The sequence below is a fragment of the Paroedura picta genome, chromosome 15, assembly GCF_049243985.1.
Source record: "Paroedura picta isolate Pp20150507F chromosome 15, Ppicta_v3.0, whole genome shotgun sequence".
In the NCBI taxonomy this organism is placed as follows: domain Eukaryota; kingdom Metazoa; phylum Chordata; class Lepidosauria; order Squamata; family Gekkonidae; genus Paroedura; species Paroedura picta.
The window spans coordinates 11,062,315-11,087,467 of NC_135383.1; the positions used below are offsets into that span (position 1 = coordinate 11,062,315).

General features: G+C 49.8%; 2 protein-coding genes across 2 annotated transcripts in view; both read left to right on the forward strand.

Annotated features, from left to right (window-relative positions):
* The window catches only part of RNF43 (ring finger protein 43), a 49,697-nt gene extending 34,577 nt beyond the window's left edge, over positions 1-15,120 (forward strand). Inside the window, exons 5-9 of the mRNA XM_077311436.1 lie at positions 2,620-2,721; positions 7,730-7,885; positions 10,393-10,495; positions 10,588-12,072; positions 12,765-15,120. Coding sequence (XP_077167551.1) covers positions 2,620-2,721; positions 7,730-7,885; positions 10,393-10,495; positions 10,588-12,072; positions 12,765-12,808 — 1,890 coding nt within the window. The 3' untranslated portion in view covers positions 12,809-15,120. The remainder of the gene's footprint in view (positions 1-2,619; positions 2,722-7,729; positions 7,886-10,392; positions 10,496-10,587; positions 12,073-12,764) is intronic.
* A 2,816-nt stretch (positions 15,121-17,936) lies between these two features.
* SUPT4H1 (SPT4 homolog, DSIF elongation factor subunit) lies at positions 17,937-24,737 on the forward strand. The gene is made up of 5 exons (XM_077311437.1): positions 17,937-18,113; positions 19,581-19,687; positions 22,701-22,756; positions 23,780-23,833; positions 24,388-24,737. Exons 1-5 carry the CDS (start codon positions 18,036-18,038, stop codon positions 24,453-24,455), a joined length of 363 nt encoding a protein of 120 aa, XP_077167552.1. The 5' UTR covers positions 17,937-18,035; the 3' UTR covers positions 24,456-24,737.
* Positions 24,738-25,153: the final 416 nt, after the last annotated feature.

Consider the following 25,153-nt stretch of genomic DNA (forward strand, 5'->3'; position numbering starts at 1 on the left):
TCTGGGAGGGGAGGCCGCACTTACAAAGAGAGAACGCGTTCTTTTTAAAATAAACACAGAACTGTGCAGTGGAACCTCTTTGATAAAAGTTCTCTAATGCTTTGACTTGTGCTCTGGATCCAGTTTCCGCTTGGCTTTTCATGTCTTGCTTCATGGCCTTACCTGATATCTCTAATCTCTCTCTCTTGGCTGGCCCTTTTCTTTCTTTCTTTCTTTCTTTCTTTCTTTCTTTCTTTCTTTCTTTCTTTCTTTCTTTCTTTCTTTCTTTCTTTCTTTCTTTCTTTCTTTCTTTCTTTCTTTCTTTCTTTCTTTCTTTCTTTCTTTCTTTCTTTCTTTCTCTTTCTCTCTCTCTCTCTCTTTTTCTCTCTCTCTCTCTTTCTTTCTTTCTTTCTTTCTTTCTTTCTTTCTTTCTCTCTCTCTCTCTCTCTCTCTCTCTCTCTCTCTCTCCCTCCCTCTCTCTCTCTCTCTCTCTCTCTCTTTCTCTCTTTCTTCTCGAATGATCCTTCCCCTCCTCCTATCTTGCTTTAAGCGTCACCCCCTCATGCAGACTTACAGTCCTGATACCTAATTCTTAAATCCGTGGTTCCCAAGAGGGTGTCTGTGGGACCCAGACCCCTTCCCTTGTGCTCACCGGCCGCTTTTCAAAAGTCGGCAGGGCTGGCTGGCGGCTTTCGCCCAGCAGGGCTTCTTATTAGCTATGCAGATTAAAGACATCCTGTTGAACAGAGCTTCTACCGGCAATGTTGAAGAGTTTATATATTGTTAGATTAGATTACATGGGTTCATAGACCAGGACATTGGGAGTTTGTTTCCGCTCTTTATTGTGAACCCAGCACGATAGATCAGGAACCAGAACTGAACTGAAGAAACCCGCAACCAATCCCAACTTATATACCAGTGGTTCTCAATCTGGGGGTCGGGACCCCTTTGGGGGTCCAATGACCCTTTCACAGGGGTTGCTGCAGGGCAAGCAGCTTGGGGGGGGGGCGCCATCTACACAACAGTGAGATAGAGCATTTGTCTGTCTGGAGCAGGGGAAAAGAGCGAGATCGGCATGGTGGGACAAGAGGCAGAGCTGAACTGAGAAACCCCAGGGGGAAAAAAAAACAATTTCTATACAATCGTGAACCATGGATCTTCACGCCATTGGTCGGTTTCGGCTTAATTTCTGTGAAAGAACCCTTGCGTAATTATATGGCTGGGGGTCACCATAACAGGAGGAACTGTATTAAAGGGTCGTGGCATTGGCCTATTATGCACGGCCGCTGAAACGGTGGCATGGAGAACGAGGAGGAGGAAGAAGCGAAGCAAACCAATTATGCACGGGACGGAACACAATGGCGGCAAAATCCAGAGTATCCGATTATGCACGCAGATACTCCAGAGTCGCTTCTGGTTTCGCCCTGTTCCCAGGAAGCTCCACTTTCTTCCGCATCTCGCTAATGTGGCTTTTTCGGCGGCATACGTTGACTCTGCACCCGGTTGCCGCCTGCAGCGTGCATAATTGGTGATTTTAGCCGCCGCCATTCCACCCCGAATGCAGACTTTCCACTCCGTGCATAATGGGCCATTAGGAAGGTTGAGAACCACTGTTATATACACAAGCCCCACAATAGATCTTCTCGCCAGCTCATGCTATTGGTCAGTTTCACTTTAAACTGATTGGATCTGGGGGGAAGATCTAGGCACACATTGGTCAATTACATTGCAGGCTTGTGATCCGTCCTCAGGCTTGGTCCTCAGTGGGTCAACAGATGCAACATATATAACCTTGCGCTCTGGAAATTCGTGGCCGGCTCTACCTCTTGTGGCAGCCATGCTCTGATTATGCCCACTGCCCTGTGTGAGAATTCCAAAGGTGCCCACCATCTCGAAAAGATTGGGCATCCCTGTCATAGATTCTGATCAACCTGCCTTTCTTCTGCATCACCCCAGAAATTGCCCTAGCTTGTATTCCAAATGAGGTCGCACCCTGAATCTATACAGGGACATTACAATATCGGTCATTTTAGGCTCAATTCTTTCCCAAATAACCCGGAACTCATTTCTTTGTTTGTTTATGCTTTATTTTATCCCCCTCCACTCATGACAATGTCACCTCATGGTAGCTTACAATATAAAACACGATCACAGAATCCCCATAAAACCCCTTAAAACATTAAAACCCTAGAAAATACAATATCAATACCAAAAAATATCAATAATATGCACAATAGTGTGACTTTTTCACTGCTGCAGCACACTGGCTTGCCGCTTCCGTTGAGCTGTCCACCATGATGCCGAGATCTTTTCCCCTCTCAGTCTCAGCGGGGTTCAGATCCCTTTAGCCGATATGTGAAACTGGGAATTTTTTTGACCTATCGCTAAATCCCACCCATGATTAATAATCAGCAAAGTCCTACAGTGAAACGAAATGAACAACAAACATCTGGGTCGGAACTACGTCATCCCAGATGTGGGACAATACCCCACCCCAAAAATACCCAGTGCTTTCAAGGAAAGAGGAGAGGAAAGGGAAGGCGATTTTGAGCCACTTCTGGTAGAGAGAAGTGGCATATAAGAACCAAGTCTTCTTCTAAGCATCTCTTGTCTTCCTAACCTCCTGCCTCTCTCCAACAGCCGGACTATGACGTCTGGATATTGCTCACTGTGGTCAGCACAGTCCTGGTCATCGTCTTGATCTTCATCGTGCGCTCTCGGTGTCAGCCAAGCAGAATTCAGGTAAGAGCTTACGGGTGGATCCGTCTCCGTCTGAGCCAAGAAGCTGCTGCCAGCTTGCTCCTGGGCTGTTTTTGCTTCTCAGTTCGCCCTTGGAATATTCCCACCGAAGCAGTCATCCTTCACTGGAGGGTAGGCTAGGGTATAGGTGGGTTTGCTACTGTATTTACTCCAATACAAGATCAGGCTTTTTTCACAGGTGTGCCATCAAGAAAAGGGAGGGCGGGGTCATCTAACATTCTCGTGGAAGTTCATGATGTCCAATAGAATGTGGGAGGAGGCATCTAGCATTGCGAAGACGGCTGACTTACACTCAGGGCCTTTTCGCACGGGGATCTTTGTTGCAAATTGTTTGCAGAATGAAAAATCGCCATTTAAAATAGTGGAATTCGTCGTTATGCATACCTGCCTTTGTAGTGGAATCAGTTGCGTTTTTTAGCGTTTCCCACAGGCTTCCGGTCTCGGCAGAAATTGCTAGAAAGGAAGCGCTATTGCCAAGCTCGTCCCGCCCCTGGCCGTCAAGCAGCCAATGGGCAGCCGTTAGCATGCTCCCAAACAGCCCCTTTCCCTTTAAGAAAGGTTTTTAAAAAAAAAAAACAGACCCATAGCAACGAATCTAGGTAGATTCGTTGCTACGGAGAGACCCATCCAGCTGCCTAATGTGAGCTGTCGTTTGATTGTATGATCTTTGGCACGCTGCCTCGAGTGATAAAAAAAAAATCCCCCCCCCCTCTCACGGGCCCGATTTTCGGCTGAATTTATGTGTAAAAAATAAAGGGACTTTATTTCAGCAAACGGGCTTTTATGTGGTTTGTGCTTAGTGACTAAAGGTGAAGGACTGAAGCCAGGGAAGCCTCTAAACAGAAAGAGGCTCGCTGGTGCGTTTATCCCCGCTCGCTCGGAGAAAAAAAAATGGCGATCGCTTAGCCGGAAGTTTGGAGGAGAGAGCCAGGGGGAGGGACTTTGAAGAACCAGCAACAATGGTAACGCACAGGTCTTTAGCGCTACTGTTGCAGATTGGTTGCAGGAGTGTATCGCTATCCGGAGGGTGAATCCACTTTTCTGGATTCCCCTGAAAGCGCTACAACGAAGCGCTTTTTGCGGGTCGGTTTCAGGATTGTTGAAGATTGTCTACGATGTCGTGGGTTATGGCAAATTAGTAGCGTTTCCAATTAGCAACCATTGTGCTATTTTGAAGCCGTGCGAAATGGCCCTCAGCGTTCTTCCTTTCGAGCCAGTTCCCGATTTTGGAGAGTGCCAAATCTGTGCTCGGCCAGGTTCTCAGAGCAGAGCGACGCATTGTGTTGGCAAACACATTGTCCCGTACCTAACCCATGGGCTGAAAGAATCGAAATGCCGGTGGGGACACTAGCAGGGGAGAAGCCATGGGGTTTGGTAGGGGGCTGAAGTTTCCTGCCAGCTCTCTCCCAAATCCCTCCCCAGGCCATTCCACCCCCCCCCCCACCTCCACTCCCAGTCACAGGGTCTTATTTCCAGTTTGAGGCCCTCTCAGTCCCCAAGGGCACGCTTGCGGGGTAAACTCGTAGAGAGAAGAAAAGTTACAACACACCCATCCTATGGAAGAGCTCAAATCCTCAGAAGTGCTCTGCTGTATCAGCCCAAGGTACTTCGAGTCCAGCCACTTCCCTGCCTTTCCTCCTTTGATCCGGAGCCAAGGAATTTTTTACTTTGCTCTCGCTCTAAGAAGGCCCCCGGGAGCCTCATGAGTCATGCTTGGGAAGAGCATGGAGTTGCGCGGAGGTTCCCGAAAGATGCCAGCGTGTGCGGCACTCCACATGTGGAAGCAGCCCGAGATGGTAGCTCTTGCATCAGGCCTGGAAATCAGGGCACAAAGTGAGACGGGACATGATCACGAGGGGCATTGGGGAGGCAAGAGCCGGCTGCCTGCTTCTTTCAAAGCTGGTGCGCTTAAGCCAGGGGTAGTCAAACTGCGGCCCTCCAGATGTCCATGGACTACAATTCCCAGAAGCCCCTGCCAGTGAATGCTGGCAGGGGCTTCTGGGAATTGTAGTCCATGGACATCTGGAGGGCCGCAGTTTGACTACCCCTGGCTTAAACAATAAGGAAATGTGAAATCCATCGGCTCTGGAATCAGCTGTGCAGCCTGGCAAGGTCTACCTCCATTAGGGATGCCAGCCTCCAGGTGGGACCTGGAGATCCCCCGGAATTCCAGCCCATGTCCAGACTACCGAGAAGATGGATGCTTTGGAACGTGGATGCTTCTGTTGCCATCACGGCTCTTGTTAGAAAGAGAGGCGGCAGCTTAGAAGATTTGTCTTAATCTAACACTGAGGGCCATTTCGCACGGCTTCAAAATAGCACAATGGTTGCTAATTGGAAACGCTACTAATTTGCCATAACCCACGACGTCGTAGACAATCTGCAACAATCCTGAAACCGACCCGCCAAAAGGGCTTCGTTGTGGCGCTTTCAGGGGAATCCAGAAAAGTGGATTCACCCTCCGGATAGCGATACACTCCTGCAACCAATCTGCAACAATAGCGATAAAGACCTGTGCGTTACCATTGTTGTGGGTTCTTCAAAGTCCCTCCTCCTGAGCCTGTACTCCAAACTTCCGGCGAAGCGATCGCCATTTTTTTTTCCCCGAGCGAGTGGAGATCAACGCACCGGCGAGCCTCCGTTTAGCCAGTGAGGCTTCCCAGGCTGCAGTCCCTCCTCAGAGCAGTTTAGTCACTAAGCACAAGAAGCCCGCAGAAGCCCGTTTGCTGATGTATTTTCCCTTTATTTTTCACACTGTTTCGGCTGAAAATCGCGCCCGGTTTTCCACTCGGAGGCAGCATGGCCACGATCAAATGACAGCTCAAACAGAGGCTTCCCCGGCTTCAGTCCCTCCCCTTCAGTCACTAAGTGACCTTCAGTTTCACACATTCCATTCAGCCGAAAATCGGGCCGTGAGAGGGGGGGGATTTTTTTTTTTCACTCGGAGCCAGCGTGTTAACGATCAAACAATCAAACGGAGCCAGCGTGTTAACGATCAAACAATCAAACTACAGCTCAAACACCCCAGGCAGCTGGATGGGTCTCTCCATTGCAACGAATCTACTCAGATTCATTACAATGTGTGTGTTTTTTTTTAAAAAAAACCTTTCTTAAAGGGAAAGGGGCTGTTTGGGAGCATGCTAACGGCTGCCCATTGGCTGCTTGACGGCCAGGGGCGGGACGAGCTTGGCAATAGCGCTTCCTTTCTAGCGATTTCTGCCGAGACCGGAAGCCTGTGGGAAACGCTAAAAAACGCAACTGATTCCACTACAAAGCCAGGTATGCAAAACGACGAATTCCACTATTTTAAATGGCGATTTTTCATTCAGTGACCAATTTGCAACAAAGATCCCCGTGCGAAATGGCCCTGACTTATAAGAGCCTCTTGTGGCGCAGAGTGGTAAGGCAGCCGTCTGAAAGCTTTGCCCATGAGGCTGGGAGTTCGATCCCAGCAGCCGGCTCAAGGTTGACTCAGCCTTCCATCCTTCCGAGGTCGGTAAAATGAGTACCCAGCTTGCTGGGGGGTAAACGGTCATGACTGGGGAAGGCACTGGCAAACCACCCCGTATTGAGTCTGCCAAGAAAACGCTGGAGGGCGTCACCCCAAGGGTCAGACATGACTCGGTGCTTGCACAGGGGATACCTTTACCTTTAACACTGAGGGCCATTTCGCACGGCTTCAAAGTAGCAGAATGGTTGCTATTTGGAAACGCTACTAATTTGACATAACCCACGACGTCGTAGACAATCTGCAACAATCCTGAAACCAATCAGCAAAAAGCGCTTCGTTGTGGCGCTTTCAGGGGAATCCAGAAAAGTGGATTCACCCTCCGGATAGCGATACACTCCTGCAACCAATCTGCAACAGTAGCGCTAAAGATCTGTGCGTTACCATTGTTGCTGGTTCTTCAAAGTCCCTCCCCCTGGCTCTCTCCTCCAAACTTCCAGCGAAGCGATCGCCATTTTTTTTTCTCCGAGCGAGCGGGGATAAACGCACCGGCGAGCCTCTTTCTGTTTAGAGGCTTCCCTGGCTTCAGACCTTCACCTTTAGTCACTAAGCACAAACAACTGAAAAGCCCGTTTGCTGAAATAAAGTCCCTTTATTTTTTACAAATAAATTCAGCCGAAAATCGTGCCCGTGAGAGGGGGGGGGGATTTTTTTTTTTATCACTCGAGGCAGCGTGCAAATGATCATACAATCAAACGACAGCTCACATTAGGCAGCTGGATGGGTCTCTCCGTAGCAACGAATCTACCTAGATTCATTGCTATGGGTCGTTTTTTTTTTTTTTTAAACCTTTCTTAAAGGGAAAGGGGCTGTTTGGGAGCATGCTAACGGCTGCCCATTGGCTGCTTGACGGCCAGGGGCGGGACGAGCTTGGCAATAGCGCTTCCTTTCTAGCGATTTCTGCCGAGACCGGAAGCCTGTGGGAAACGCTAAAAAACGCAACTGATTCCACTACAAAGGCAGGTATGCATAACGACGAATTCCACTATTTTAAATGGCGATTTTTCATTCCGCAAACAATTTGCAACAAAGATCCCTGTGCGAAAAGGCCCTGACTTGTGATGACTTTAATGTTCATATTTAATGTATGACGTTTATATTGAACTACTATTATTGTCGTTACCCGCCCTGAGCCTTTGGGGAAATGCGACTTATAAACAAAATATATAAAGAACAAATGCTCTTGTTCTTTATTGTTATCACCGCGCCCCGCCAGGATTCTGTTCTCCCCAAGCTCCATCCCCAAAAGTTGCAGGAGTTAGAATCATAGAACCATAGAGTTGGGAGGGGCCATGCAGGCCATCTAGTCCAACCCCCTGCTCAACGCAGGATCAGCCCAGAGCATCCTAAAGCATCCAAGAAAAGTGTGCATCCAACCTTTGCTTGAAGACTGCCAGTGGATTTGTCGCCCCTACGCCTCCGGCACCACCACCTGGCTGTTGGAGCCTCTCTAGATCCTTCCACTTTCTCATTTTCCTGCAGACGAACGTCCAGGAAGAGACCCTGCGAGCAATCAACCAGCTGGCCACCCGGAGGTACCAGGCCCGCTGTCGGCAAGCCCCGACGGGGGACACTGCCAGCACCTGCAGCTCCGCTCCGGTCTGCGCCATCTGCCTGGAGGAGTTCAGCGAGGGCCAGGTAAGCCTTCATGACGAATGACCTTGCCAGATTGGCCCACATGCCCCTTACAGGTGCTGCCTCTAGGGCTCCCCCATCTTGTCACACAGGAGAGAAACACACAGGAGGACGGATTCCGTCGGAGACAGACTGGTTTCGGCATTGCTGTTTGTGGAGAGACCCCACCTAGCGGCCTCCGTCAGCTTGGCTGGGCACGTGCAGAGACAGGCAGTTTAGCATGAGTAAGATCAGCAGCTGTTCACACACTCAAAGCATTAATCCTTTTGGATTTGGTTCCTCCAGTTCTGAGCCTCCATAAATCAGAAGGCAGAACCAATTAACGTGGGGAGGGGAACTATCACATGGATGTACACACCGTTTCACGTGCGTACACATGCGTGCGCGCACACACACAGAGACACACACAACCAGCACCCTGGTCTGGAAGCTATATATGTTCAAATATTCTTAAATTCATTTTATTTTATTGATCATATCCCTTTTGGCTCAGGGCAGTTTGCGTTGTAACTTTCGCCAAGCAATGCAGCGCAATAAACATCTTGATTCGATATAAACAACAATCTTGCACAGTGAACTTGTCTCTTACAGCTTATAGCTTAGCAGTCAGTACTCAACAATCAGCAAGTCATTCTTTTGGCACCGCGGTTCCATTTTTCCCTTGACACAGTCAAATGGGGGCACTTTTACATTTTTATCTCTCCCGCCCAGAAGCTCAGGGTGGCATACGTTATTCTCCCTTTGCCCGTGTTATGTTCACAACAACCCTGTGAGGTAGGTTAGTCCGAGAATGTCACCTAGGTGTAAACTGCACGGAGCTTTTATTCCAACCCCAGGTCGATTCAGTCCCTGCCCTCTACACAGATTGCGATTTCCGTTTGGATTTGGGGCGATTTAAATTTTCCTTCTGCAGCAAGAAGGATCGATCCGGAGTGACCCTACCTTTATTGTGCAATATCTTGGAGTGCTTTTAATGCTCAATATCCATTTGGGAAAGAAAGCTCCGTGGTAGAGAACCTCTGAGGCTACACCTGGTCATGTGACGCGCTTGCCTTAAAGGAGAAGCCCCTAATTTCTCTCAACTTCTGTCGGTCCTGGATTTTTTCTCCCTTCTCTGCCTTTTTCGATCCTCTCCCCCACCCCTCCAAGAAAAGAAAGAGGCTCCCTGCTTGGCTCCTCTCCCCCCCCTTCAAGAAAATAAAGAAAGAGGCTTGGCTCCCACCCCCTTCTGAACTCCCCTAACCATGTGCAGAAGACTTTCCTGTTTCCATTGGGGTGGGGGGCAGAGAGGAAGAACGGAGTTCAAAGCGATCTGAATCCAACAGGATTGACAATGGAATAAAGAAAGTAAGTGCAGACTCTGCCCCAGTAAGCTTCCGAAGCAGAGCGGCGATTTGAATCTGGATCGGCCAGGAAGGAAGGAAAAGGGTAGTCAGCTCGATGTCACAGCCTGCAATAGAGAGCGGGACATCCCGTGAGCGATTCGAGATGGTCGCCCCTGTTTGCCTGCCGCCAAGCAACCCCGAGCAGGAGTCCCCGTGGCTCCTTAAAGACGAGCCAGTTTTCCTTCAGTCATGATCACACCTCAGGTGGAAGGAGCATTGCGGCAGAAGGGAGCTTCAAAGGAAGGAAGGAGTTGAGCTGCTGGGAATTAAACACCTACACAGATAAGGATCGTGTGTCTCGCCTACTTGTGGTTGAGTGGCTTAGCTGGGGAGGACTCCACACGCTCAGGGCCTTTATGCTTACTTGGCTCGCCATGTTTCCCCAGTGCCTGGTATTCCCTCTTCTCCCCCCCCCCCCAGCTCTCTCTCTCTCCCCATCACAGGTACACGTTTCACTCCTGAGCACCACTCCAGGAGCCCTACAAAAGTCAAATGTTATCTCCACTTTGTAAACAAGACCTGTCATTGGGAGGGCAGCTTGGTGGAGTGGCAGCCTTTTTGACCACTGAGAATCCCCTGAAACAGCTTCGAGAAACCCCAGAAATGGCGCCATCCTACAGAATGTGATTGGGAAGCAGAGCTGTGGACACGCCCACCCGAGGCTCCTCCCCTTCTCACCCCCTCCAGGCCCATCATTGGCCATTTTGGGAGGGGATGGGCGGGCCAACATGGCCATATATGGTCCTATCACCCAATAAGTGTTTAACAATTTTTTAAAAACTAACGGGAAACCCTTCCCTGGCCATCCAGAAGCCCCCGGGTTTCACGACTGAGAAAGCCTGGGTGAGAGTGTCTGAGAACCAGATGCAAGTTTCCCTGGGGTGGGGGGAGCTGTGGGCCAGTCACTCTCTCTCGCCCTGACCTACCTCACAGGGTTGTTGTGATGAGAAAATGGACGAGGGGAGAAAACGCTGCCTTGAGGCTCCCTCTCGGCCTCACTCAGCTCACTGGGCCCTGCTGCAAAAGCAAGATGGGGAAGGGGAGAGTGACGCTGGGGAGAAACGTCGGGTCTTTCACTCCCAATTCTGCTCCCTTCTCCTCTCACCATCTCGCCTGTCTTCCCAGGAGCTGCGCATCATCACCTGCTTCCACGAGTTCCACCGGTGGTGCGTCGACCCCTGGCTCCAGCAGCACCAAACCTGTCCTCTGTGCATGTTCAACATCATCGGTAAGAGCGGGGAAGCCGGAGGAGGGTGAAGGACGGCTCGTTTTACCCGCTGCTTGCAGTCTCTGACCGGTCTGGCTTCTTCCTTTTTGCAGATCAAGACCCCTCTGCTTTGCCCCTGCGCTTCCGGGAGGAAGGACATCAGCCAGGGCAGGGCCAGAGGCACCCGTTCGTCCGGCAGCATCCGGGACACGCCCTGTACCACTTCCCACGGACTCTCCCCCCGATGCCCCCCAGGAACTGCCACGGCTACCCTTTCTTCCACTCTCCCCAGCTCTCCCAGGCGGGATTCGGGAGCATGCATTACTTGCGCTACGGGCCGGCCAGTTCAGAGCCTCGGTGTGCTCACCAGCCCCCTCCTTCCCGAGGACCCTTGGCTCCCCTGCCCCAGGAGCCTCTGCCGCGTGAGCAGGGCCCTCCCCCTCACAGGCCCTGCCTGCTCCAACGCCAGCCCCCCTGCCGAGGAGGGCCGAGGGCTCCCCTGTCCGACAGGCTCAACCGGGCCGCCCCTCCCCAGAGAGGGATCCGCCACGGGAGGCACCATCTCCACAGCAGCGGCTCAGGGGAGAGTTACCTCACGGAACCCAGCGGGTACCTCCCAGACGGCCCCGGGAGCGACACCAGTTCGGGCCCTTGCCACGGCTCCTCCAGCGACTCCGTGCTGAATTGCACCGACGTCAGCCTACAGGCCATCCACGGGAGCTGCTCCACCTTCCGCAGCTCCCTCAGCAGCGATTATGACCCTTTCGCCTTCTGCGGTTCGGAGCAGCCGGCCGCGGAGAGCAGGCCGGAGCCGTCGCCGCCTTGGAGGGACCCGCGGCCCAGGCTCCAGTCGGCGGACGGGCCGGCGGACGGCAGGGCGCAGCTGTCCAGTAACCACGTCCACTACCACCACCACCACCACCGGCACCATCATTACGGACGGAGCCCCCCGGAGTGCCCGAGCGGCAGGCCGGCCCAAGACCCCACTCAGCGGAAGCCCAAATCCCTCCGGGCCAAGGTCGGGCTGCTTAGCGCTCAGGCTCACAAAAGGACCGAGAGGGTACCGCCGCCGGACAACGTCTCTGGATCCGCCTCCCAGGAGGCGACTCTGCTCGGACAGCCGTCTTGTTTGCCCCAAGGACACCCCCCCGCTTTGCCCGACGGACCCGAATTCAGTGCGGCAGCCAGCAGGCCGCTGGGAGCCGCTGGGCCGCAGACATCCCAGCGGCCCTGCTTACCGCTTCATCCGGGCAGGCGGAAATGGAAGCCCCCCCTTGTCTCTCCCCAGACCCCTTTGCCAGAGAATTCTGGCACGCCCACGGACTGCGGCTCTCCAGCTCGTTGTGGCCGAAGCTCTGGACACTGCTGCCCCGCAGAGATCCAGCCTCTCGTGCCCGGCGGTTCCTCGACGCATAGCTTTCCCGGTTGTCAGCAGATTTCAAAGCGCTTAGCTCCCTATTCCGGTGTAAAGCCTTGGGAGAAGGGGAACAGGACGAGGGAACGGGACTGCGAATCAACAGGGGAAGCTTCGGGGGTGGACGCCACAGGGAACAGTGCCAGTTTTTACCTCAGCTGCCAAATTCCGCCACACCACCCGGGTAAGCCACAGCCGCTAGGGTCAATTGACAATTCTCTGTAAATCGATATGGCTATCCCTAGGCACGGGTGGGTGGGAGAGCCTCTTGTGGCGTGGAGTGGTAAGGCAGCAGACATGCAGTCTGAAAGCTCTGCCCATGAGGCTCGGAGTTCGATCCCAGCAGCCAGCTCAAGGTCGACTCAGCCTTCCATCCTTCCGAGGTCGGTAAAGTGAGTACCCAGCTTGCTGGAGGGTAAACGGTAATGACTGGGGAAGGCACTGGCAAACCACCCCGTACTGAGTCTGCCAAGAAAACGCTAGAGGGCGTCACCCCAAGGGTCAGACATGACTCGGTGCTTGCACAGGGGATACCTTTACCTTTAGGCACAGGTGTATGTAGCATAGACCAGCCTTTCTCAACTTTTTTTTACCACTGAAAAAACCTTGAAATGTTCTTCAGGCTTCAAGGAACCCCAGAAGTGGTGTCATTGTGCACAATATGGTTGGGAAGCATTGCTGTGGATGCACCCCCCTGGGTCCCCTCCCCTTCCCACCTTCTGTCGTCGTACAAAAGTAAGGTCCATTGCCGGGGCAACAGCACAATTGCACTGCAGTTTTATAAATGACCCACAAAATATATCTGTCAAAGATAATGATAGCCTCTCTTCGTCACAGATAGAGACCAGGCTACTGACATGACTTTTCTAATTGCAGGGTCGAAAGAAGACATCCCAGATATATACGAACATTCGGTTTAACAGGAGGCCAACCGATCTGCTTCTTGGGATCTGGAAAGAGACTCATGCCATTTGGGAATTCCACGAGAAAGGACTAGCAAGTTCTCCATGAATCCAGCTCTGATGGAGTGACAGTCAGTCTTAAGGAGTACCCGGTCCAGTCGTCCCCTCCCTAGTCCTCCCGAGCTCGCTGTTACATCACGGCCACGTTCAGTTCTTACCACTCGCCCGGCCCGTGACTTGTTTGCCAAACATAAGCTGCCAGTATCGCTTGCCAGTTGTCAGGAGTCGCCCCCTTGAAGGTGGTTCCAGTTATGGGGGGTGTCGGGTCCTTGCTACTCTCGCTCCTGGAGGAAGGAGCAAAACTGTCCAGCTTTTCCGGAAGGGAGCAGAAAGGCACGACATTCAAAGCTGCCCGTTTCTTCTCGCTTCACAATGTCATGTAACCTATCGTGATCCCTCTGGCTGCCCCTTGCACCCCTGACCACAAAAGCAGACGTTCGGGAGAAGCCGCCGCTAAAAGTAGACAAGATACGAAGCAGGAGAACTGTGCGGTTGAGGTCCCATAGACATGTGGGTCTGTGCTGAGGTCTCTTTTGCCACCCAGGTCCTGATTTGGGTTCAAGAATCAGATGGCTTGATGGAATCAGACACAATCCCTCGACCCCACAATACCCTCAGGTGAGACCCTGCCCCTGTATGTTAAGGAATGTCGTTCCAGGTATAGTGAGGTATGCAAGAATTCCATGTCTACATTGTACTTTTGGCCGGTCGACTCTTAAGCTTTGCTTTGGGCCCACGAACAACAGACTGGCCTGGTCTCTGCTACCAGCTTGTGTGAACTGCAGACACCCAACGTACTGGCTGACCTCTCTCTTCCTACACAGGGGGTGGTTTTCAGAAGGACTTCTTTGAGGCAGGAAGGAGTGGCAGCAGACGGATATGCTCTTTGTGTTACCTGTTCTTTTGCCACAGGTATCCCTTTCTCCCCATCCCCATCCACCCCCCTAGCCAGGCAGTAGCTTAAAAAAAAAAAAACAACCCTGGATTTGGTCCGATTTCTTCAGGTGCTGACACCGATGTGACGTAGTGGTTAAGAGCAGTGGCCTTGGATCCAGAGAACCAGGTTTGATTCCCCGCTTCTCCTCCACATGCAGGGGTGGGGGATCTGGAATAAAAACAGCAGTTTCCACTGATCCCCCACCCCTTCCACAAACCCTGTCATCTCGTCCCTCCCCATCTCCCAGGAGCAGCCTTTCTTGAGTTCAGCGGGCAGCCAGGAGAAAGAGGGAACACAAGTTTCCTTTCCAGAGATGCAAGCATAGGCTGGACTCAGCCTTAAACATGAAGCTCTCCTAGGGCTATAATCAGGACATGGAGGTCCTGCTTAAGAAGCAATGAAGCAAGCATCCTGGAAAGCAGAGAGCACTAGGGTTATGGCGCATATTTTCTGTGGTGCAACCAACGCCTTCATGAGAAGGTTCTGTGGGGATCGCTGCCTTCTGCTCCTGCTACGCCGGTGGTACTTGCCGAACGGCATCGTATTTACAGCATGAACATTCTCATTCTGCTTTCTTTCAGACTTCTAGCACTGGAAAAATATTTCAGGAGGGGAAACATGCCAATATATATATATATATATATTTTTAAAAAATGCAGCGTTCAGTGGGATTTTTTTAAAGCCATCTCTCAAAGGAAATGTGAGTGTGAGTTTGGCTTCGGTTTTGTTTCCCTTGGAGTCCAAACACACAAACCCATGCGAAAGGAGAGGAGAACGCAGGCGTTTGGATCTACCCCAAACGCATTCACTTGCGTCCCAAGGAAGTTATTCCAAATGGCAACATTCGTAACCAGCAAGCAAAAAAAAAAAAAACCACCATTTCGGTCAAAGGCCCGAATGTTAATGAGTCACAACTCTGCTTCCTTAGGCGTCTTTCCACCAAATACCTTCAGCTGGTGCCTCTTTCCCTCCCCTCTTCCTTCCCTCCCCCTCTTTCTCTCTCTGCTCCTTCCTCCCGACAACCCTTTGAAATGTGAACAAGGATTTTATTTTTGTACTTTTTATTTCCTGAGTCTACTGTGGCGGCACTTGCGGTACGTTTTGTAAAACCAAAAAAGAAAGAAAAAGAAGAATTAAAAAAAAAGAGAGAGAGGAATAATCTTTATGTGTATACATATGCAAAACTATATTTATATCTGAGAGATCGAGATTGTCCAAATGTGAGCGCAAGCTCGGAACCTATTTATTTTGCTAATATATTTATCCACGTGTAAAGATGGCTGTTTTGTTTTTCTGTACCCAGTCGTTGGCTGCCTGTGTGCAAGAGGAGCTGCTTCCTCATCCACCAGAAATAAATTATGACATTGTACGTTGGCTGGTTAGAGGACAAAGGAGGCTGGGGGAGCTCAGTTCGGGTTTAGAGGCGGGGCAGAATTGACAGGGGTTTCTTTCTCTGGATGCCTGCCTTTTGCTGCTATGAACGCCCCCAACCTCTGTTTGTGTTTTGGAAGGAAGGAAAAGAGTATCTTACATAATAATAATGATAACCATGTGCTTCCAAGTCACAACTGGCTCACGGCACCCCAGTACCATGGAGTTTTCAAGGCAAGAGAAGAGCAAAGCTGGTTTGCCTTCCTCAGCACGCCGACCCGAGTTCTCCTCAGCGGTCTCCCATCCAATGAAGATTCTGTATCACTCTGTTTAGCTTCCAAGTGTGGACAAAATCAAGCTAGGTTGGGCTATTAGGCTGCCATTAGCGTTATGTAGCCACCCCCGTTCCTCTCCATGAGTCTTGCACAGAAGAGCTTTCCCTTTGATTGTAGTGCTCTAACGCTGCTGCCATTCACTCAAAAACCCAGCCTCGCTTGCCTCTGCTTCCTGGTGGTCTCCCACTACAATGGAGGAGTTTTTAGACTCTCTTCATCCTGGAGCCGGGAGACTCTGAGGTCTTTGAAAGAAAGAAATGGGAAGGACGAAATGTGGTTAGATGGTACTCCCGAGGGAAGACAAGAGGGTTATTTCACACTGCACGTTTGTCATAATGGCTTAGATTTCAAATATGTTTACTGCAAAGAGTAAAACTTGGTGCTATAACAGCTTAATTCGACCTTTATAAACCAGTGCCCAACTCGCAGAGCTTCCAAGGATGGGTTTGACCTCAAATGGTTTAGTTGCCAGCACTGCAAAAGACGCTAGGGCAGGAAGAGTTACCCAGGGATTGCATGTGACGCTACTCTGAGTAGGAAAAAGGCCACAAGGCATTTGGTAGCATTTCAGAGAATCCTGAGGTGCAGTTCTTCATTGATGTTCCTCCCCCCCCCCCCACAATAAAACCACGGCTGTTCAAAGTAGGCTGGGCTAGTCCTGCATGATATACAAGTCCAGGTCCTGAGTTCAGAGCCAGTGTGGTGTAGTGTTTAAGAGTGGTGGCCTCTAATCTGAGGAAACGGGTTTGATTCCTCCACTCCACATGCAGCCAGCTGGGTGACCTTGGGCCAGTCACAAATCTTACAGAGCTCTCCCGGCCTCAACGACCTCACAGGGTGTCTGTCGTAGGGAGAGGACGGGTAGGTGATTATAAGCTGCTTTGAGACTCCTTTGGGTAGTAAAATGTGGGGTTTCTTGACTGCACTGTCCATATGTGGTCATGTCAACTAGCACCCCCCAATGGCCAGTGATGGGCCCGGAGGAGGTGGGAAGGGGAGGGGCCCCAGGTAGGCATGTACACAGCCATGCTTCCCAGCCACATTCTGCACGTTCTCAAAGCATGAAGAATGTTTCCGGGGTTTCTCAATGGTAAGAAAGATGAGGAAGGTTGGGATGGAAGGAAGGTTCTTACTCCCCTGGCTTTCTGCAAACTGTGCAACATGGAAGTATTCACGAGGTTATTTTGAACAGGTAAATATAACTGTACTGCAATTAAATGGTCAGAATGCGTACTGATAAGAAGTGAAATTAGCTAGGAAAGCAGGGGGGGGGCTTGAAGGATATTATGCTTCCCACACATGACTGGGCCCAGCTGACGGTGACTCTGTTGGGTCCAGGTATAACCAAGGGGTTATACTGGATCCCATGTTATTACTCAGAATTGAAACAAGTTAAGGCAGTTGCTTTGATAAAGCATATTTTAGACACATAATTTTTTTAAAAAATCGGTATTGAATCCCCCCACCCCTGAATCAAACTTTATTGCCCTTAATGGTGCCCCTGAACTCAGACTCTGTTCTGCTGCTTCAGACCGACATGGTGACTGGTAGTTCCCTGGGTTCAAAGGAAGGCAGGACACTGGGAGTTCAATCAGCTCTTTAATAGGAACTTAGCATGGTGGGACAAGAAGAGACAAAACTGAACCAACCCCCCCTCCCAGAAAACATATGCACACAGGACAGTGGATCTTCCCATCAGTGCGATCTATTGGTCAGTTTCGGGTTTAAACCCACTGGACCAGGCACTGGTCAATTTCATGCCTGTTTGGATCCTGCCCTGGACTTCAAGCTGGGTCCTCTGCAGAACCACAAACGTGAATCAGCCCCCACCCTCATCCAACCCTTTTACAAAAATCTTCAAGTATACATTTGAAAAAACGGGGCCTCTGTTTCAAAGGCCTATTCTGCAGATGTGTTTTCCCTTGCCTTGTTGGGTTTTCATAATTCGCATTTCCCCAATCTAGAAAAAGCCCTTTAAATCATTCCAACATATTTTTTTTCCACTCTAGCTATGTCTTCCCTGGTTTTTGAGATCTCCCCATATTTACAAATATATCCTTTCTGTTTTCTGCTCTATCTGGGAACTCCAGCTTGACCATTTGGCCTCTTGTGTTTTGGATTTTTGGCATCCCGCAAAAAAAAAAAATAGACCTTTCAGTTGGAGTGGAGAAACTTTTTTGGATAATTAATTCCGTTTTTGGGGTGGAGGCAAGACCCCTTTAAATCCCACCCACTTACAAAGCAAAGAAAAAGCAGTCCCACTAGGGGGGCGTGTCTACAACAGGACGGCTGACGCCAATCACACCGCGTTGCTAGGCGCCGTGCCCCGAAGGAACGTTAAACGCGCCATAGAAGACGCGCATGCGTGATCACAGTCGGGCGCGCGAACGACTGCGGAAGAACAGACCTACGCAAGGAGAAGGACTGAGCGGGTGGTGACCCGGAAGTGATGTTTGCCGGAACTAGACGGAACCGGAAGTAATAGCGAAGGGTTGTAAAAAAACCCCACTCGTTTCTCACTTTTCGTGTGGGTCTCCAGGGGATGATTGGCATGTCGATGGACACGGTGCCCAAGGACCTGCAGCACTTGCGGGCCTGCTTGCTTTGCTCTCTTGTCAAGGTGAGGGAGGGGGGCACTACTCTCGTGCTGGGACTACGACCCTCTTACAGGGATGTTGTTAATAGTGAAAGGTTGTGGGTTCCTGCATTGTGAAGGGGGGTGGACTAGATGACCCTGGAGGTCCCTTCCAACTCTATGGTACTGTGAAGGGGGAGATTTCGCTCCCTGGGGCCACTTTCGAAATATTTGTGCATTTAAAATACTCCCAGTCGCAGTTTCTCCCACCAATGAGACCCAGCGTATCAAAAACAAAGATAATGCTGTCCCGTCCGAGGCAGAGTTAGCCTTTGGGGTAAAAGATCAGTGGTGTGATTCAGTCTTAATTCGGTTTCATCAAATAGGGGGGAAATCTTGGAGGAAAGCAGAGGTTAGACGTTGGTTAATCAGAAACCGGATAGTAGTGGCAGGGTTGCTTTTTGGGGGGGGGCGCGGGAGATGCAAACTAAGATAATTGTGAGTTTCCTGCATTCGGCAGGGGATTGGACTAGACCAGCGGTAGTCAACCTGTGGTCCTCCAGATGTTCATGGACTACAATTCCAATGAGCCCCTGCCAGCAAAAGCTGGCAGGGGCTCCTGGGAATTGTACTCCATGAACATCTGGAGGACCGCAGATTGACTACCCCTGGACTAGATGACCCTGGAGGTCCCTTCCAAGTCTATAGTTATATGATACCAAATACAGAATTGTGGCTACGGAAGTGCTGGTAAAGTATTATTATGGATGAAATTTATGTTTGTATTCAGCTGAGTGGAAACAAAGCACATTCTTAAGGCTTATTTGTGTAATGCACTTTTGTTGTTGTTAGGTGCAAAGTTGTGATCGACCCATCGCGACCCCATGGACAATGATCCTCATTCTTATTCTTATTCTTTACATTTCTTACCCCCTACCCCCACTCTTGGTATGCCGGATCGTGGCGGGTTACAGCATTAAAAAAAATCCCAAAATAATAAAACCCCATTAAATAAAACATCAATACAAAAACTGGGGTTTGCAGAAAAACAATTCTACCACATACAGAACACCTGCCACTGGGCAGCAGACGGCTTAGTGTTAAATAAGAGCGCTAAGATAGAAGATTAAGTATTTTTGATTGGAGGATTGTTATTGAAAGTTTTTTCTAGTATTGTTAATTATTTTGAAAGGAGACTCATGGCTTAACTCACTGATTTGGGTATGTGATGTGTTTATCAAAAAACCCTGCTCCCCGCACAATGTACCTTCAAATGCTCTTTTCAAAAGATCTGTTTTACATTGCATAGGATGTGACTAAATTCCTTTTGAGAGGATCAGAACTAACTTTGCCATTTTTGAATGGGCGCAGTTCTAGCTGCTGGGTGGGACAGGGATGGGACTGGTTGTGCCTTGGCTGTTTTCTTTGTTTCAGTGGCTGTGTTGTAGGGGCAGGGATAGTTGTCATTCCAATTCTATTGTCTGAGATTCTCCATGCCTTCCTCCTCTCCAGACCATTGACCAGTTTGAGTTTGATGGCTGTGATAACTGCGACTCTTACCTACAGATGAAAGGGAACCGTGAGATGGTTTACGACTGCACCAGCTCATCCTTTGATGGGTAAGTGTGCCTAGGGTAACATGGCTGCATTAGAGCATGTAGTCATGGGTCTTTGACCTTCCTGACAATGCTGGGAACTCTTGTGTCTTTTGCTAGTACAGGACCTAAAGCGCAGGATTCTCTGATATATATCCAACTCTCACGCCAGCTTGTTATAGTAGTTAAGACTGGTGACCTCTAGTCTGGAGAACTGGGTTTGATTCTCCATTTTTCCATATACAGCTAGCTGCATGATCTTGGACCAGTCTCAGTTCTCTCAGAGCTCACTCAGCCTCACCTACATCCTTCGGGTAGTAAAAAGCAGGGCATAAAAAACCCCTCTTCATTGCAACAGTGGAAGCACAGCTGAACTACTCAGCTCTTCTCTCTGTGCTCCTGGGCAGAGGGGAAACCTGTAGTCTTGGTCAAGGGGAGGGGGGGAGAAGGGAGAGGAAGTAAGGCACATGCAGACTGGCACAATTACGGTGACTGAACGAAAGACTGGGGGTGCTGACAGAGACTCACCCTGTCTGAAAGAGAAGGAAGCATCTTGAATATAACTGTATTATGTAAGCTGCCTTGTGAAGGGGAATCCTAGTGGATTCAAAGACTCATTAAAGCACAAATAATATAATAAAAAATAGCATTCTGTCCCATTTCACAGCAATCCTCTCTTAATCTTTGCAATAAAAAATCATATACAGAATTAAGAAAGGGATAAAAGACATACTGAATTATATGGGGTGGGGGGTAGGGAATCTGAACTGGTGGCTAGATCACAAATAACCATCTTATTATTTGTCCCTGGTCATTTGAAAGTCACAGACTCATGGCTAGCTATCATGGGAACGATAGCAGGGAGGTACCCTGGCGTGCAGAGCTAGCTCAGGTGTCGAATTCTGTACTATAATTGTTGAATTCTAACTAGAAGTTCACTCCTGGACGTGAGGGCCACTGCAGTATCAACACCTGTGTGTGTGTGTCTGTCCCTTGGCTTGGCTTTGCAGGTAGAGCCTGGTGAGGGTGGCTTGTGACAACCTGAGGGGAAATCAGGGGAAAGAGTGATTTTAAAAGAAGGCAATTGGATCTGGAATATGATTGGCCACTGCTTGGCTTACCTGTGGTTGGCTAGGCTGGGAAGCTGCCGCTGGATTGGTGGATCTGCAAACATTCCAAGCACAGGAAGACTGATCAGTTAGAGTCTGTCAGTCTGAAGCAGCTGGGCGAAAAGAAGGAGTAGGAGAAAAGTGCGAAGGAAACATTAACAGCTAAGAGAACAAGCCTTGAAAAGGCTTGGTTAGCAGAGCAGCCAAGAGAAGCAGATGGGGTCAACATGAATGTAATGGAAATAGAGTTAGATTATCTCCCTGGGTGTAGTTGAGGGGGAAAGGGAAACAAACCTCAAAGAGAAGCAGCATTCTTAATAGACTCTGTGTCACGCACCACCTCTCAGCTCTGCCACAAGCTGTGAGACAGGGTGGCTTCCCTTCCTTAGATGAAGAGTGCGTTGGCAGCCTGGCACGGTTCGTCAGGCTCATCCACAAAAAAAGGTTGCTGTTGACAAAAATCTTAGTCTCCATGGACTTCATGATTGTGAAGCCACGTGCCCCAAAATCTGAGTCACAGTTTTGAGAAACCTTCTTAGGAAAGTTAACAGTGACTATGTTGGTCTTGTAATGGCGAGCAGCAACAGTTCCAGCTCCTTCATCCATCAGCTTCATACTTACACCTGGACATGGCCAAATTCACACGTGACACAGTCAATTAGCCCTGCTGGGGGATCAAGCTGGGCAAGACCCGCAGCTCACTGGTAGGGCATCTGCTTTGCTCGCAGAATGTCCCATGTTCAATCTCTGGCATTGCCCATTAAAGGGATTGGGTAGTGGATGATGCAGAAGACTATTGCCAGAGACCCTGGAGAGTCAGACAAGATTTTAGTGACCTCAATAGACCAGTGCTCTGACAATGCAGTAATACAGGCAGGCTGTAACCAACAGTTATCTGCCTCTGGATTAGTAACTGGCAGAACGCATCCCCGCTTCTCTCCTTGGTTTTTAAGTATTCCAGGTGAACATTCCTGAAAACATTGTCCAAATTCTGGAGAGCAATGGGCATGTACAACAGAGTAGACTTTGTCATCTTGACAGCTGTGAGAATGTTCTCAGGTGCCATGTTCACTTGACCTTCCACAGATGCTTAGAGGCATAGGTGATTTCAGTAGAGCCTCTTTCTTCGGTGCACACTGAGAAAAGAAAATCAGGACACTCTGCACTGACTACAGCAGCGGCTCTGCATTTCCCTAGGCTGAGGTTTGCATTGGCTACACCTGCCAGGCTGTTTCCTCAGTAATTTCCGAGGCAGTTTCCCCTTGGACTTTCTGTGCTGTTCTGGCACCATGTGGAGCGCATAATCCCAGTGATCTGGATGCCTGGCAGGCGATATCACAGTGGCAAGCCCCTTCGTGAGCTGCATGAAGGATGAGATGTATGAGCTTCCTGAGCTACATGAACGGTGGGAAAGAATGGCAGAAAGCCATTTGGTGGCCCGGGAGGAAGGGCCAAAGCACAGGAGCTCTGCGGAACATCCAGTGGAACAGATTTCTTGCAATGGACGGAAAAGGCCACTCTTCCAGAGATCTTCAGGATCAGCTGCTGGTCAGAGTAGGCGGTCTTGGGCTTAGGCTTACGTTGGTATGAAGCTTACAGAGTTGTCTTAAATTGTCCATCAGCTTCATGCACCAATGAGGGACACGCATAAGATGCTGGACTGAGCTGCTTCCCTGTCTCATTTTTATCCTACGCCTTCCTCCCCATTGTGCACGTGAGTTTTGTTGCTTTTCCCTTCATTTTATCTTCTCGACACCACCCACAAGGTAGGTTAAGCTAACTGGCCCTGTGGTCACCCAGTTGGCTTCAGAAACTTGAACCTGGATCTCTCCTGCCTTTCTTCCAGAACTCATAACTGTTATGATTCAGTTTGGGCATGTTCCCCATTGCCCATGTTCATTCCTGAATGTTTTTTCGTCTTCCTGCAGCATCATTGCGATGATGAGCCCTGAAGACAGCTGGGTCTCCAAGTGGCAGCGGATCAGTAAGTCCCCCCTTGCTTTCTGCTTCTATTCAAGATGTTTTTTTTTACCTGTCTTTTGGGAAGTAGCCAAGCCCTACCTTATACATGTCAGTTGCCTTCAAAGGGGTTGTATTAACTTGTGGCAGCTTGGCAGGTTCTTGAAGCCTCAGCACCTATCTGGGAAAGGATTCTGCAATTCTTCGTCTTAGGGGCAGGTCTGCTGTTTGAAAAGGTATATTCAGTCTTCACAGCTTGCTTGCCAGCTCCTGAGACTCCATAACGAGGCTTCTTGAAGTCACACAGATTTTGAGTTTTGTATATCTGCATGCACGCCAATGTACTTCTGAGTACGTTTTGTCATATTCCGGACTTGAGATGCCGTGCTAATAGGTGCTTGCTAAACCTTAGAGGTGATTTTTTTGTCATCTTTGGTTTCATGTCTCCCCTTGAAACAGCCTCTTTCTGTCTGTTTTAACACCATCTCAGGGTGGGGGTGACTTCTTCACTTTTTTTTTTTATTTCTTACATTTCTATACCGCTCTCCCTTTTGGCTCAAGGTGGCTTACAGAGAACGTGAAACCATTTACTGATACGATGTAAATTCAGTAATTGTATCAACAGTAGAACTATTCAACTGTCAACAAATGAGCATAACCCAACATGTTCTTTTGGGGTTTTTTTTGCAGAACTGGATAGTCCATGACAAAATTGGTGGCTGAATCTGAGTTGGATGGGGATTCTGGGGGCCCAATAGATATTGTCAGTTACTGACCTCAACCGAATGCTTGGTAGAAGAGCTCCATTTTGCAGGCCCTGTGGAACTGTGCTTGCTCTAACTTACCTAACTTGATTAATTTCTGTAGCTCTTCTGCTTTCTGAGAGGTGCAGCTTCTCATTTAGCCTTGGAGCATCTCTGCCAGCTAGATTGTCTCTGTTGCTTCATGGCTATGTAGGATGGCTGGATCACTCTCTTCCCAACCCAGTCCATCTCATTACGCTGGTCCCTGCTTTCCAACAGTAACTCAAAATGTCCTCCCCTCTCAGGTAACTTCAAGCCAGGCGTCTACGCAGTGTCCGTGACGGGCCGTCTGCCCCAAGGTAATCTGTGTGGCTGTCGTTGGAAGGACCAGGGAGCTGGAAATCTCCCCTGGCTGTCAGATGAATGAGCATTTGGGGCCCATTTGCTACAAATCCAGTGCATGCCTGGGCTATAATTCTTGAAGGGGAAGCGTTTGGATGTATTTATGGGGTGGGGGTGGGGAGGCAATGTGAGAATTTAGACCTGGGGAAAAGGAAGCTTGAACAGCACTGATGAACTGAGTGCAGATTTCGCTGGCACAAGGTAGACGCTGCCTTAGATGGCTGTAAAAGGGGGTGGATTGGTTTCTTGGAGGAGGAAGTTATAGGGAAATGGGACATCCCTGTTCAGAGGCAACGCCCCACTGGATGCCTTCTGCTGGCTGTTGCTTTCTTGCCACGCTTGTGGTCTTCTAGCTAGCTGCCATTGAAACAATGCTGGCTGGAGGGACCTTTCAGTTTGAACTAGCAAGACCCTTCCAAATGGTGCTTGCTCACCCACCTTTGAACCAAGGGCCAGCAAACTCAGCCCTCCACCCCTGCCCTTACAAATGCTTGCTTTTCTTTGCTCACAGGGATTGTGCGAGAGCTGAAGAGCCGCGGGGTGGCCTACAAGTCTCGCGACACAGCCATAAAGACCTAAGGAAGCCGCTTGCTCCTGACATCCCGCTCCTCACGGATGTCCGTTTCCATAGAGACCGCTGCGTAGAGCTGCCCTAGCATTACGGAGGGGAAGGGAGAATCTCCTTGCGAAAGGGACTCAGCAGGAACAAGTGGGACTCTACAAGGTGACTTCATCCCAGCTTGGGCAGCTGAGCTGGACAAGGGTTTCTTTGAGCATCCATAAGCGAGAGAAGCTCCCGAGGGAATGGACGGGAAGCCGTTGCTGTAAATATCGTGAATAAATTGTTTTGTGGGATCAAAAGACTGCAATCTGCTTTTCTTTTTCTTCTTTTTGCCCTTTTGCCTTGAAAGATTAGGGGGTTTGCTCAGCCTGTGGACTGTAATTGCAGGTTTTGTTCCAGGGTGGCCTTTGGTAGGGTTTCCTGTTTTGGGGGAGAGTGTGTGTGTGACTCAAGAGGTTTAGAGGTCTCAGCTTTGCCTGAATGTTCAGTCCAGGGGTAGTCAAACTGCGGCCCTCCAGATGTCCATGGACTACAATTCCCAGGAGCCCCTGCCAGCAAATGCTGGCAGGGGCTCCTGGGAATTGTAGTCCATGGACATCTGGAGGGCCACAGTTTGACTACCCCTGGTTCAGTCCCTGGCATCAGAAGCTGAGAAAGGCCACCATGTGCCTTGAGTTGCATGCTAGTAATAATAGCTCATTCCACAGTGGAGGCT